The 15,251-nt window shown below is 35.0% G+C and overlaps 1 protein-coding gene across 2 annotated transcripts in view; it reads left to right on the top strand.

Annotated features, from left to right (window-relative positions):
- LOC140746961 (protein obstructor-E) overlaps positions 1-15,251 on the top strand; it is a 63,830-nt gene that overhangs the window by 18,944 nt on the left and 29,635 nt on the right. For both annotated transcript variants that reach the window (XM_073079158.1, XM_073079159.1), the window contains exon 2: positions 595-636. In XM_073079158.1, coding sequence (XP_072935259.1) covers positions 603-636 — 34 coding nt within the window. In that variant the 5' untranslated portion in view covers positions 595-602. The remainder of the gene's footprint in view (positions 1-594; positions 637-15,251) is intronic.

Below are 15,251 nucleotides of genomic sequence, written 5' to 3' on the forward strand. Positions count from 1 at the left end.
TTACGTATGCTCTGTTAATTCTACAGACATTGAACGTGTCAGACACGAGTCGTAGCAGACAAAATATTATTTATAATGTTTTTTTGACAGGGACGGCCAGTATCCCTGAAGCTGTGTGACAATAATCTCAATAATATTCAGTTAATAATAATGCTACAGTAACGTAAATACTATACATGAGCTCTAAATAAATTAAGAACTTAATTACATAAGTAGTAGAAAGTATAAATATGATACTTCATTAGTTCCTTTATTTTTAAACTAATTTATTACGTGTATTTTTCTGTTTTTACATAAAAGTGCAATCAAAATTGCTTTAATACTTTCCCTACCATCACTAGAATTAGTTATGAAACATGTTTACACATACAAAGATTTATAAGAACTAACAAATACTCTGAAACGCCAAAGTGATCGCTTTCCCTTATAAATTCAACGCCTTATCAAATCCGTGGCAGTAGGAAATCAATTTGCCGGGAAAACACATCTTCGAAACAGTTTGAAACGGTACTGTTGTACGCTATAGTGTGAAACGGTACGGTTGTACGGATTAAGCGGTGGAAATTACGTTAACTCTTATCCATTTTGTTACAGAATCCAGAATGGCTAGCGGACGGCATTGGGCGGGTTTTATCGGTAAGTAAACACTCCTATTCATGGTACGAAACGATTTTGCGATTGTCGCTGTTTTTATTAGAGATTTGGTTCGGCTGATACCTTCAAGTTATGTAGGTTAGATTGGTTCTTAATCAAGTCTTATCTACGTAACTTGAACTTCTATCTAGATCGTAACGAATGTAAATAATTGAGCAACGTCGGATGTGATTGGATATTAGAGTGATTGCTCGTGGCTAAAGTTCATACGCATTTCCGAGTTCCGGTGATATGTTAAGCTATTGGCCCCGGTTACAATTAAATACCGGTAGTTAAACCTTAAAGGTGGGCCTAGAATATTAAAAACATAGTTACAGGCTGACTGCTAAACTACGCTTTTCTCCAACAATTCACACTAGATCAAGGTAGTGGAGTATACTGCGAGCTTTCCTTCAGATATATGAGGATGAAAAAATATTTCAATTTTAGAAGGCAGTAAGACAAAAAAAATGATTTTTTTTTTCATTTGTTAAATAAGTATTAACAACGTAAAGTTTATCTTTTATAAAAATTAAAATAATATTTTAAATTTGTCCATGAATAGCAAGGTTTATTTTGTTTGAACGAATTCAGCGTCCATTCGCCTCTGTAAATAGATTTCGTATTTCTATTTTGTACTGGACAAAATGCACAAGGGAAGTGCATCCAATCAAAAAGGTAAATCAATGTTCGATTCGTTCATTTGATGAAAATTTACTCTACTATCTATCGTATAAGTACTAGCACAAATAAATTAGTTTCATATATCATAGGTTTATAAAGATGGCAACACTGTGTAGTAGTGTTACCTTAAAAAAGTTCGTATTTCTTCTATTATCTTCAAACCTTGTAAAGTAATAAAATCATTGAATAATCCTACAGACAAAGAAAGCAAATAAACCCCGAACAGGTTTCTATATCTGCTGTAGTGTAACATATAGCAGCTCTATTTAAAAATACATCGTAATCTTTGTAACCCTAAGGGTTAAGTCACATTTGACCGAAAAAGTTGAAAATAATTAACATAATATGTCGATCTTTGGGAGATAAGACATGATAAATTGAGTATAAGTAAGTAAGTAACTGGCGTCAGATACGAGCTGACATTCAAAAATCTAAATTTAGTTAAATGTTTGCCTGTCCACGAATCGAACCCTGAACCCTTTACATGTAAGACTGACAATATGGCCATAACATGAAGTTTTTATTTAATTTGGTACATCAATTCAACTCCTAAGGTGACAATACCGAAAACAAGACCATTTTCGAAATAATTCATCCCTTGCTTCATTATATTGCGTTGTGGGTTTCTCGTTAATTGCCTAGTCTCCCAACTCTTGGAAATGTTCCCAAAAGGAAATAAGCCAAAACAGAAGATCAAAGCGCAAACTTTGATGGGCAAAGTTTGTTGTGACGCCATGACATTGGGCCTGATAACTGCTAACAATATATACTTATAATTAAGTTATTTTGTCATCATTATATATTAATTTATGTATCACTGGGTACGGGTTTCCTCTCAGAGTGTTTTGCCTTAGTCCACCCCACCACGTTGGTTAGATGCAAATTGATACACACTAATATTAAGGCCTCATTGCTTTTTTAAAATAATATAGAAGTAGCAGACTTGCTGCATGCTCGCCCGCATGCAGTAAATGGAGACTGCCGCCTTTGGCAATCTGTAATCAACATCAGATAAGATTCGATAGACCTGGGGCCTGTCACAGATGCACTAATCCTGAAGACCGAGCTGGAATGCCTCGGAAAAGTTTCCCTTATAACCCTTCAAAACAGAACACAGCAGCGCTTGACACTGATGTTATTAGGTAGAAATATGGTGGTGCCGCCGGAGTCGAACCACAAAGAGTTTTACCTTTAAAGCTTAATGCTTAATGCGATTTTCAAAGCACGGAAACCCATGGTATAACTATCACTAGACATTAGCAAGAAACTAAAAAGTAATTCGTCACTCCATTTTAAATTTAAAAATTGACGATCGTAAACGACTACAAAATTCCCACTACCCGTAATTGCAGTAGACATCCCAATCCTCCATTAGTAGACACGAAACCTTTAACCACTATTCAGTTGTAACGTAGCAGCTGTACCTTACTAACAAAATGGCTCTTTGAATGTGATTACATGCGTAGGGCTGTCACATGGGAGTATTTTTTTTATAATATAAGAGTAACAGATGAGCATGTATTATACCTGATGGTAAAGGGCTACTGCCGCTGGGCATGTGTAATCAACCTCAGATAGGATTAGATTCCTATCTGAGGTCGGCCTTAGATGAACTACTCCTGATGACTAAGTTGGAATGCCTGGGAAAAGTATTCCTTACCACACCTGAACACAGCAGCGCTTAACACTGCTGTTATGGTAGAAAAAGATGTGGATCCATTCCCCCGGAGTCGAACCAAAAAAGTTCTATTACCTTCAAATATACTAAATAAATTTATGCATTGCCAACCCTACCATAGAGTAAACAGAAGATAAAGGCCATAAAGGCAGTTATTAACTTATTAAAACCGACGTTCCTCTAATCAAGGTAATGCTTGTGCAAACAACTTTTTTACTGTTTGACCCAGACCAGAATTCTTGAGTAATTGGTTTGAAGTTTTCCTTTGTAGTTCTCCATTACTCCCACTAAGAAATCTATACAAAGAAAAACAAATGAAGTATCTGTTTGTAATGTCAAGATAACATTTTACTATATGCATATAAGAGTATATACGATACTTTAAAAAAACAATTATTTTTTTTTTGTCTGTCTGTCTGTTACTTCCGGCTTATCTTCGAAACGACTGAACGCCCTTCTAATTATGAACTTTATTTTTATTTTTAGTATTTGTTGTTATAGCTGCCGTAGCAATACATACTCAAATTTCAAGTGTATATCTATTAAAGCTCAAGAAATAGAGCCCTGTGACAGACAGATTCACAACGGAGGCTCGGTAATAGGTTTTCATTTTTACTCTTTGAGTACGGAACCCTAATCAATACAATTTTTGTATATTTGTTTGTTATGGCTAATCTCCGAAACTTCTGCACTGATTTTCGTCTTCAATCGATCCTGATAAATAAATATTATATTACAATATATAAATGTGGCAACCCTAACCAAAATCTTATCGTGTGGGCCCACTCGACAACTCGAATAGCACCTCGGCTTGAGCTCGTAAACATATCGCATAATGACACAATCCTCATTAAACATTGTTAATAATAGCTATATTGTTACAGTCTAATTGTCTGTTTGTGTGTTTATCACTTTGTAACGTAAAGTTTATTTTGATAGATTAGAAGTTTTTTAAAAGCGAAGGTAAATAAGTAGTTTAGTTTGAAACGTATTTTTATAACTAGTCATTTTTATAAAAATTAAGAATGACTGCCCAAAACTACCTGAAAAGAGAAGTAATGTATCCTATGTGACTCCCACAATTTAGACGAATCTAAGTACACCTTATATGTTAATATCTAGCTAGCCACTTAGACTGTGCAACTCGAAAACATTACCCTCTACAGTTAAAAACCTAAAAATATAAAGAAGAAACACATAAAAGCATTCCAAATTAGCACCACCGCCACACCTATTTCTGCCTCATAATAGCAGTGTTAAACGCTGCTGTGTTCTGGTTTGAAGGGTGTGGTAAGGTAAACATGCTTTTCCGAGGCGTTCCAGCTTTGTCCTCGGGTGTAGCGGCGCATCTGTGGCCGACCTCAAGTGGGAATATCTGAAATGAAATGAAATGAAATGAAATGAAATGAAATGAAATATATGAAATGAAATGAAATGAAATATATTTATTTTGTATAGGCCAACGGCGGCACTTACAAATTGTCAGTTACAATATTTTCTTAAACTACTACCGGATCGGAACGCGACCTCTACTGAGAAGATCCGGTAAGAAACTCAGTGGGTTTGTCTTTTTTAATTTTAAAAATAATTATTCTCTTTTTAATTTTTTTTTTTTAAATGCCATTATTTTTACATATAATTAATCTAATCCTATGTGGGGTTGATTACAGATGTACATGGGCGACAGGTAACTAACCATCAGGTGGACTGCACGCTTGTTTACTACGTCAATAAAGAGCGACTTATATAAAAGTTTGGTTAACTTCAAAAAGTCTTCTATTTTTGTTCAACAAGAAAAATATTTTCGCTTCGACAGGAGAGCTAAGCACGAGCTTATAAAAGCTTTTGTGTTTGTGAAATGCTTTTTATCCTCAATATGAAGCTTTTAACGTATTTTAAACTCTCAGTAGCCCCACAATTTTTCCTGTATCGTGTCATAGACTTACGCTAACATCCAAAACTAGGTCAGAAATCTAAAGTTATCTTTTAGATATACCTAAGCGGGGATCGAATCTGAAACTTTTTGGGTGTCATGGTCAAAAAATGACTTGGTTATATACGACCACAAGAGATTTTGCACATAATTTTGAAACTTGATGAAAATAGGTCTCCGTAAAGCAGGCCTTCATTTGTATTTTTAATTGAAAATATGTGCATTTTTTCTATAAAGACTCATAAGTTACACGACAAAGTCATTTCACAAATTTCCAAGATTTGTTAGCAGTTCAACTACTACTATGTGACAGTGCGACTACACCTATTTGAAAAAAAATCACTTAAGGAGACAGGTTTTTGCTAAGAGTGGCATTGGCACTTTATACTCAGAAAAAAAATAAAATTAAAAAAAAAAACATACTAATCGTACTTTACTTCCTTCATCGCTTTCAATATAATCAAGTCGTGATGCAGCATAATTTTGAAGATAACCCCTTGATTCCACTTAACACTTGTCGACAGCCATAATTACAAAACGAACCCTCCAAGCATCATTGTTACAGAACAATAGTGGAGTGGGAGCTTAGCTTTTGTTCTCACGACCTTCGAGTACAGACATGTGAATGCGTAATTAATTTCTATTTATGTATAAACGGACACGCCGCGCATGTTATTACTAGCTTCTGTAATGCCGAAATAGGCGTATGATTGATGTTTGTTGAGGTTACTTAAGGTTAGTTAAGCTATAGTAGGCAGTAAATCTAACAGAAAGACAGTCGGATGATTTCGACTTTTGAGAGGCATACCAACTTATTCCACGGGGGCAGAAACGTATCTGTGCCTGATCTCAGGTAGGAAGGATTCTAGACTTCATCATCAAACTCATTACTGTCCCACTGCTGGGCACGGGTCTCCTCTCATAATGAGAAGGATTAGGCCATAGTCCACCGCGCTGGCCAAGTGCATATTGGTAGACTTTACATACCTTTGTGATTCTTTTTTAAATATCTTAGACTTATCCGGGGCTTATTACAGATGTCCATGGGCGGCAGAAACCACAGAAGTCAGAAGACAGAAGTCTAATATAGTTATCTTTTTACGTATTTTGCCTTAATTATCCTATTTTTATTACTCCCGAACCATACTCCCAAATTCCTCCCATAAACAATGGGCTAAGCTTGTTGTTCAGAACGAAGAAAAACAACAATATTTTAATACGATTAGATAAGTAATTTTCCCTAATTGTGCTCACGTCTTATCATAAGAAGCTCGCTATAAGAAAATTTTACACGATAATCTCTCTATTCACATGTAACCACATTACACTACACGGTAACTAAATGTCGGGAAACAGTGGTTACGTTGTAGTTGCGTTATAGTAATAAAAACGTGTCTTTGCTGTAGAGTAGCCCGTCTTTTAAATACTATTTCATGTGTCGATCCGTTGTGGTTGCGACGCGGTCAATTAATCCACAACTACACCACATAATAGCGACAAAATGTAAGATTGTGGTTGAGTTGTAGAAACAAAAACACATCTTTGCTGTAGAGTAGTCGGTCACTTATGCATGTTGTCACTTGTAGTTCCATTGTGGTTGCGACGTGGTCAATAAATACACAGCTATACCAAACGGTAGCGGCAAAATTTTGGCAAACACTGGTTTCATTGTGGTTGCATTGGGGTAACCACAAAAATGTGTCGTTGCTGTAGAGTAGCCGGTATTGCATGGTGTCATTGTAGTCGCATTGTTATTGTGTCGTGCTTAATATCAACCACACTGTAGATTTGGACGGCAAATGTGAATAAAACTAAGTTTTTTCATATAATTTTGTTCTCTTCCACACAATATTGTGATGTAGTTTAGTTATTATACGGGTGGAATACTGTGGAGTGTAGTTATTGTAAGTTACTTATACTCAAAGTACGCTCGGGGAATGAAATCAAAATAAAATTTTATCATCGCCCCAACTTAGCCGTCTGAGAACTTGTCGGGCTAATACATTTATTCATGTCGTCGTCCAATCGTAGAATCTCGGATATCTCGATGTGCCCAGGAATGCACATTGTTTTTGATACATTGCATTGAATATCGATATGAAGACATGTTTTTGGTTTTTAAAAGAACGACAGAAGTCCGTATTTAGTTGTTGCTTTATGGCCATTAAGTTATGTTTTCTAATTTAGTCCACTCAGGCTAATCGGCAATAGGAATATTTAGCTCATAGACTTGCTGTCAAATCCTTCTGTATGAACCAACTCCTGAGTTTGTCTCAATATACATTCTATTCAGTTCTTTTTTATATCTCTCTTTTGCCTATCTTAAGTCTTGTACCTACTACATCTTAGATACTTGAGCCAATAAAATATCGACAAACAAACATAAACATTTCATATATTCAAGCCTCAAACGTATGCTATGTCTGAGTGCTATAAACACAAAGACAATTATTGAAATAGCCAGGACAAACAAATAAACACGTAAGAACATGAAAACGCTTATCATAAAAATAACCATCTAATTGTAAAAATGTTTAGCAATATCTAACCATCAAAGTTTGTTCTTGTAAGTTTGCTGCTGTTTCAACGACTTTTGGCCACTTCATCCTATACCTCATTTGGAAACTCAACTCTAACATCATACACTATAGTCTTGATAGAACGATGGACACATTTTCAACTGGGATCTGCTTAGAATTTCAAATTTCCGTCTAGCGTCTCTCGTATCAATCTGATCCGCTAAATGCATGTGATGAAGTGGAGTAGATGAAAAACACGCCGCGTCTGCGCCAAAATACAAAATATTTATCATGGTGCCAAACAAATATGTATATATTTTCGTTCACAATTTTAGTTTAATTTTCTTATAAGGTTCAAAATGATTTTTTATACTATAAGTATCAATATCTACATAAAATCATTTTGGACATTTCCAAAAAAAACTCATACCTGTATCACACAGATAGAAAATAATTTAAAAAAGCTTTTAGATTTCATTTAGATTAATTAAGTATACTCAGAAGAGTATACTACATAGAAATGTATATTTGTGTTAACGCAGTTATATCTGCCGTAACATAGCCACTCAAACGTGAGATATATACCAGTTAAAATATTGTATAGTAAAATATAATTTAGTCTTGTGCGGCCCGTGCTTAACAGGCTCAATGGCTGTAGATATAAAGAGGGTTTATTTTTTCATATGTTGCTCCTAAAATGTTTAATAAACATTACTCTAAAGGACAAGGTATGCTTTGTAAATAAACCTTTCTGTCTATCTCTTAACTATTTTATTCAGTTTTAAATCCCAAACGTTCTCATTAACCTGTAAAAATATATTTTAGATATCAAAGCGCACAACAGTAAGCACTACCGTCGTTATAAAACCCTCTTATACTGTATGCTGTTCGGAAACGTATGAGAAAGTCAGGAAGCATCTTTTTGTTTCTTTTTAACGTTTTCTACAAGTTATAGGAGATCGCGGTTTAAATTTTAACATGGTTTTAATTTAAATATTTAAGTGTGACATTAAAATACTGCCATGTTCTAAGCTTACATAATTACTTAGTTAATGCTTAGCTCACTTAATCTATTCATTTAAATTTCACTTAGAAATATTTCCAAAATTCATCATTGGTAAAAGGTGGTCAAAACCTTTGCAACGAAAATCCAGGACTTATGTGTATTCAAGAAAACGAGAAAGAATAAATTATATAATGATATGGGCACAGGTAAAAAATTAGACCGACGACCTAAGGAAGACAGCGTAAGTCACTAGAAGAGGGCACGGAACTGGTCCAGCAGAGGACCTTAAGACTTTCGTAATTATATGCCATATATATGTCATATTATGTCAACAAAACAACAAAAAATAAAAACTATTATTTAGCTTATACCTATGATTGTATTTGAAATTAATGGAATGTTCTAATTGGTATCATCAACCATTACAAAATATTTTTTTGAATATTTGCATTTCTTATGGATATCTGTTGAAACTTTGGAAGTATGGAGTTTCTTTCGCTGCTTCTTCTCCATAACGAAACCTTGTGAAGTGGAGGTAGATTTGATCAAAAAGAGTTCTGTAAAGAATCTACTTTTAATATTTTTTTATTTGATTCGCAACATGATTTCTAGAGGTTTTAGATGAAAAAGCGTTGATACTACTAAACATTTACATTCACTTTGCACCACGCGCCATACCAGAAGTGCTATTCTTTATTATAACCGTTTCTCTCACGACAGTCGTGTGCTCCCACGAAACAATCTAGATGTAACTGCAAGAAAGTCGAAAGCGTGTGTTTTGCGATTATCAACTAATTGTCTTTTTATGGGCGTAATCAGTTTAAGTAGGAAAATGTAGATTATAACGGATGAATCGTTGATGCTTTTTAATTAGGCGCATTAGATTTGTAAAAGGCATTGTAAGACTTGGTTTTATGCAGTTCCGAGTACGAATTTTATGTAGCTTTGTTTCTACCTGGCGGGGAATAAAATGTTTTTAAAGCATATATATAGGTCTAATTCTTTGCCATGCCCTGGAGTCCAAACGGTTTCGAAACACTGACACATGAGGTGTTGATGGATTCGTATAAATTATGGGAGTAACATATGTTAAATTTTTAGGCAGTCGAGTTTTTTATTATTATCACTAGTTCGAGGAGTTAATGCAGTTTTATTAGCACTTAGTTAAGCTACTACGTTAGTACAATACATTGATTACCTATTAGTGTCTCTTTAGTACTTTATTTAGTATTCTAGTATTTATCCTGTTAAAGGATCTCTGAAGTAGTTCATGCATACCTCTAAATTTTTCAAATTATGTCGTTAGAAATTATATCTTGTTCTAATGGTAAAAGAAAACATTGTGAAAAAAATGCTTAAGAAATTGTCCGACTAGGTAAACAGGTGAGCCAATTTTGACAAGTCTTTCATGTGGAAAGATAATATTTTATAAAAAGATTCACACCCATTATCCAGGCTTGGAAATAATGAAAGAGGTAAACACCGGAGGTTCAAAGAAAACTTCATTAGGAATATTTGCATTACATTCATATGAAAAGCTAACAGAGCTTCGCAGTCTAAGTACTGAAGCCCCTCGACTACCACGATTGTTCTTTAATAAAATATTTTTCAATTCTCTGTAGCGGGATGTCGTATTACCATACCATTTCCCCGCATTTTTCATAATATGTTGCTTTTGCGTTCATACAAAGGATCGACGGTTTAATAGAGTTGTAACTTTGTGCGTCTGTTTGTAGTTGATAGGTTATTAATATATGCATGGTATGCATTTCAAATTTATTTCTCAGTTACTTTTTACTTATTGTAACTTACAAAAATATTTTATTAAGTTAGTGTGTGCGAGTCGAGTATTGCAACTGGTTTTGACAGATTATTTAATTCCAACTCAAATTGCACATTTGAGTTTGATTTGTATTCAACAGCAGCCATTTCCTAAAAAATACGAAAAAAATGTCGTTACTGAAAAACTTGTTCAAAATATTAAAAATTTAGGTTGCCCCTTCGTCAACAAATAATGTACATTTAAAGACAAGTCACGCGATAAGCCAGTATACAGAAACACATTATTTATCGATTCCACTTTGTTTGGAAGCCTTATAATAAAAGTGACTTGAATGTCAGGGACGTGGGTCAACGATCGTAACATCAGCCAACTATTCCAAACTCATCTGTTTGATACATAGAAACTGATCGAGAATTCTTGGGAACAATACTCATAAAGTATTAGTATGGTACGAGTTCGTTCAGAACACGCCTAAGGGTTTTGTTTTTCGAGAGTATATATTTATGTACATGTTTGCTACGCTCTACAACCCAAACGACGTAAGGGATCTTTATGTATAAGGTGGCGTTGGATTCATCTTAATTGTCACAGGAGGGGACAAATAACAATTATAGAAAAAAACTATCAACTGTCTACCTCAGGCGGGACTACAATCCTACCTGTAGCTGCATACTGACGTCTATGGGTGGAAGTAGCTAATTAACATCAAGTTATTTTTTATAATATAGGAGTAGCAGACGAGCATGCAGTCCACCTGATGGTAAGTGGCTACTGCCGCCCATGGACATCTGTAATCAACCCCAGATAGGATTAGATACTCCTACCTTAAGTCGGCCAAAGATGCGCCGCTACCCCTGAGGACTAAGCTGGAACGCCTCGGAAAAGTGTGTCTTCCTTACCACATCCTTCAAACCGGAACACAGCAGCGCCTAACACTGCTGTTATTAGATAGAAATAGGTGTGGCGATGGTGCCGCCGGAGTCGAACCACAAAGGGTTCTACACCACCTTCAAAAACTATGGACTATGTACCTTAAATTCTACTCCAGACCGTATTGAAGAATACCTGAGATTGGTTTCGGGTACTTTGCTGGTTTTGAGAAATAAGTTTCAAATAAATCAAACTCATTGAGAATTTTTTTTCACATTACTCTCAATGATACTATTATTCGCTATATCGCTTTGATTAGAGTATCACGCGACTGTGATTTGATATAGTACTACGACTCAAATATTCCCAAGTCTATATAATTTCGTTTGCGATCATACATATCACATAACTTACAATAATTGACGGAAAATCAGAAAAGATCTTATATTCCTGCTCTATCTTGCCACCTTATAGGCACTAATAACAGAAATTAGAGAAAATATAACAGATAAAGACGCTCCAAATAAATCATAAAGTTTGACAAAGAGATTAGCAGTCGTTCTAATAACAACAATAAACTATAGATACTTGCGAAACAATTGTAATTAGATTAAAATTATTTATGTACAACTCCAAAGTTTGAAGTTGCTCCTAAAATTTAGATCTAGATTAATTACTTGTTTTCCAATAACACTTTGTTTGTAGTGACTTAAACTGAAATGTTTACGAGAAAAGTTTTTATAAAAAGAAAAGTAAATACCTAATATATATTTTGGACATAATAGAAGATGCAATTGTTCCGAAATCTATCCTCTTTATAACAAAATAATAAGAAAAGATTCATAGTATCATCGAAAAAAAAAACATTGAATTTTTTTGTAAGATCAACTTTGACCTCGAATAACTTTTGAAGGAGTGTGACTATCAAAAACTTTGTAAGGACCTTTTTTGTAGAGCGTCAAATTTCCTACAAAAATATGCTTTGGTCCGCTAATTCAATGAGCCGTTGCAAAAATACGATATTGCAAAATCAAAAAAAATATATTCCTGTGTTATTTAAACGGGAAATAGAAATTCCCGATGCGCGACCTCTTAATAATAATATTAAGGGCTCTGCTTTTTACAGGCGTCTTTTCACACCTTCTCGGAAGTTTTTATGTGAGGATTTTGAAAAAAAAAAATTAGCCGTTTTTTTTGAATCAGCCTAAGCCTCATACTAAGAGTCCCTGTGTTGTGGGTTCTATAAACACATACATAGACTAATACACAAACACCCAGACCCAGAAATCTAAATCCATCATTTAGATATTTGTCAGGGATCGAACCTGGAACCCTCTACACTTATAATATCATAGATGTATACTTCAACCGTTCTCGCTACCCTCTCAGATATTTGCAATCCCACTATGTATGTTTATCGCAAATATTTATAAGCGAAACGAATGTGTGTTTAGGGCTGTGTGTTATGTACATTTATTGAATACGATATGAAGTTTTAATACAATGTTTGTTTTAAGCAATCTCCCTTGAATGAGTATTGTAGGTAAATCCACGGTAGTAGACATCACAAGAAATGAATTCTGCTATATAAAGCAGAACTTGATAATTGAATGATAAAATGAATGAAAATAATCAGTATGAAAAAACATAATTAAATTAAAATTTATGTGATTAAAAATTTAAAGTAATTAAATCGAGATTTAGATTGCTAGTCAATGTGGTGGAACACTTTGTGGTGTGGTAGAACTCTTGACGCCAAGTGCGAATTAGTAAATTCACATATTGGATAACATTTTTAAGTACTCAGGTGTATAGGATTACTCGCGGTATTTTCGTTCACCATTCCAATAGTGATCTGGAGGCACGGCATCTGGAGGCACGGCCTCCGCCAAGTCGAGCCAAAAATAATATTTTCTAATGCTCACATTATATTTGATAAACCAGATCTACGGGTCTAGGATTCCAACCTCGGACCCCCCTTGAGAGAACAAAGCATCAACCCAGCCTGATGGCTGGGTTGAAGCTTACTGATGTATCCAACCCAGCACGTCTAAATTAAAAAAAAACAATCTAGAGAATGTCCGCAAGAATCACACGGGAAGCAGCGTATAAGGCTCGTATTAATTACAAGCAAAGATCATCACTTAGCACATGATTCATGTTACATGTCGTTTCTCAATCGCTAACCACGTGTGGAATCGAGATGCATTGATTTCTTAAGTAAATGTAGCTATTAATCGCGGTATGTGGCAAACACATCCCGTTAAGCCGCATAGTTGGCTAGTCTGCGCAACTGCATGTTGTGTGTGGTCTGAGTTATAAGCGATTGCGATTATTATGGTGCTCATACCCCGTTATACTTGTCAAGTTTGAACAAACATTACAAATTTTTATGCTTGCCAAATGTCAACAAACCGCTACAAATTAAAATATGTGTATGTGTTTGTTTTTGTTTGTGTAGGTTTCTATGCGCCTGTAGTTGACGATATGATAGAGCGTCGGTTTTTGACACAAATCAAAGAGAATTTGCTGGAAAGGCTCGTGATGCGTCCACGCATTTGTGCGCAGTCTGTGTTTTTAGTATTATTATATCTCACAATAAAGTTATTAGTAATACATTCCAGCTTAGTCTTCAAAACATAAAGGACCATAAACGACGGGAACAAGATAAAAAGATCGCTACATAAGGCATTATAACTTAGTTTGTCTTTGGTCACAAGCTATTATGGGTAGAAGTAATTTAGCGAGCTGCACACTTGAGTCACTTGCGTAACATATAAATATAAAAATTCCGCTATTCGCTCATCACTTGCACATAGACGTCAATAACCTACAAACTAAATAAAACACTTTCGTTGCCCGCGATAAGTGCATTTACAAGTCATATCACTTATTAATACATCTTCAAGTGTTTTTATAGATCGCGCCGGCGTTTGAACACAAGACAGTTTAATTAGCTACCATTATATAAATTTTACTAAACTATGTTTGGCATCATTTACCTTATAATGTTTTCTATTTATTTGATAGCGGAGGGTAATGTTGTTTCAGGGAGTGTATATTACTGTATATGTTATATGTCTCATTCTTTGGCACGCCTTGCAACCGAACGGGTGTTGGATTTTAACATAATTATGAGTAGTAAGTAGGAGTAATTATTTTAAAATTTATAACTTGATGCCTTTTAAAAAGTCAAAGTAACGTTGTTCGACCAAAATAGAAATCTATATAAATATAAATTACTCACAGGAGGTGCCCTTGGGTCAGCCGCAATACCTGTATAATAAGAGGTAGATGGTTATGACTCCGGCTATATCTGGGTCCGCTAGGGTACCTCCACAATTCGAAAAGAAACATGTAGGAGAATAGTTTTTGTCTGACACAGCACGCCTGACACGCAATATAGTAGATGTAGATGAACCCTTAAACCTCAATAATGAGCCAAGTGCGCGTCGAACTCGCGCACGAAGTGTTCCGTACTACCGAAGTTTCATAGTTTCATAGTTGTTATCATAGCGGTCATAGAAGTAAATGTAATGTAAAAAGATGATAAAGATAAAGCGAAATTTTTATTTAAAGTATTTGTTGTTATAGCGGCCACCGTTATACATATTCTGTAAAAAAATCGAAGTGTTTCTCTATTACGGTTTAAGAGATAGACTGTGAGTGACTGTGACAAGCGGACGGACAGCGGAAGCTTAGTAATAGGGTTCCGTTTTACCCTTTGGGTACGGAACCCTAAAAAAGTGTAAAGGCAAAAAGAAACAAGTGAATGTCACGTCTCTTGTTAGCGTGTTCAGAGTGTAATGTCACGTAATTTGAGGCATAGCTAATTGTATTTAATTATACCTCTGATTTATGATCACGCGAGCTACAATGTATACATGCTAGCGTTTATTATCTAAATTACTTCATCTGAAGCATAGGCTTCGTATAATGTGGAGTTGATTACTATGTGGATATTATTTTGGTAATATGTGCTACTAATTTGGGTAATATGTAATTATGTAAACCGACTGTCTGTTACTAACTGTTCAATGAAGCGGATTTTTATATTATTAAAAATATCGTCGTCAATCTACTACGGTCCCATTGCTGGGCACGGGTTTCGTCTCTGAGTAAGATGGTCAAGGCTGACCAAGGGT

The sequence above is a fragment of the Epargyreus clarus genome, unplaced genomic scaffold (genome assembly GCF_041222505.1).
Source record: "Epargyreus clarus isolate Ecla_fem2 unplaced genomic scaffold, WU_Ecla_fem_2.2 ptg000014l, whole genome shotgun sequence".
Taxonomy (NCBI): domain Eukaryota; kingdom Metazoa; phylum Arthropoda; class Insecta; order Lepidoptera; family Hesperiidae; genus Epargyreus; species Epargyreus clarus.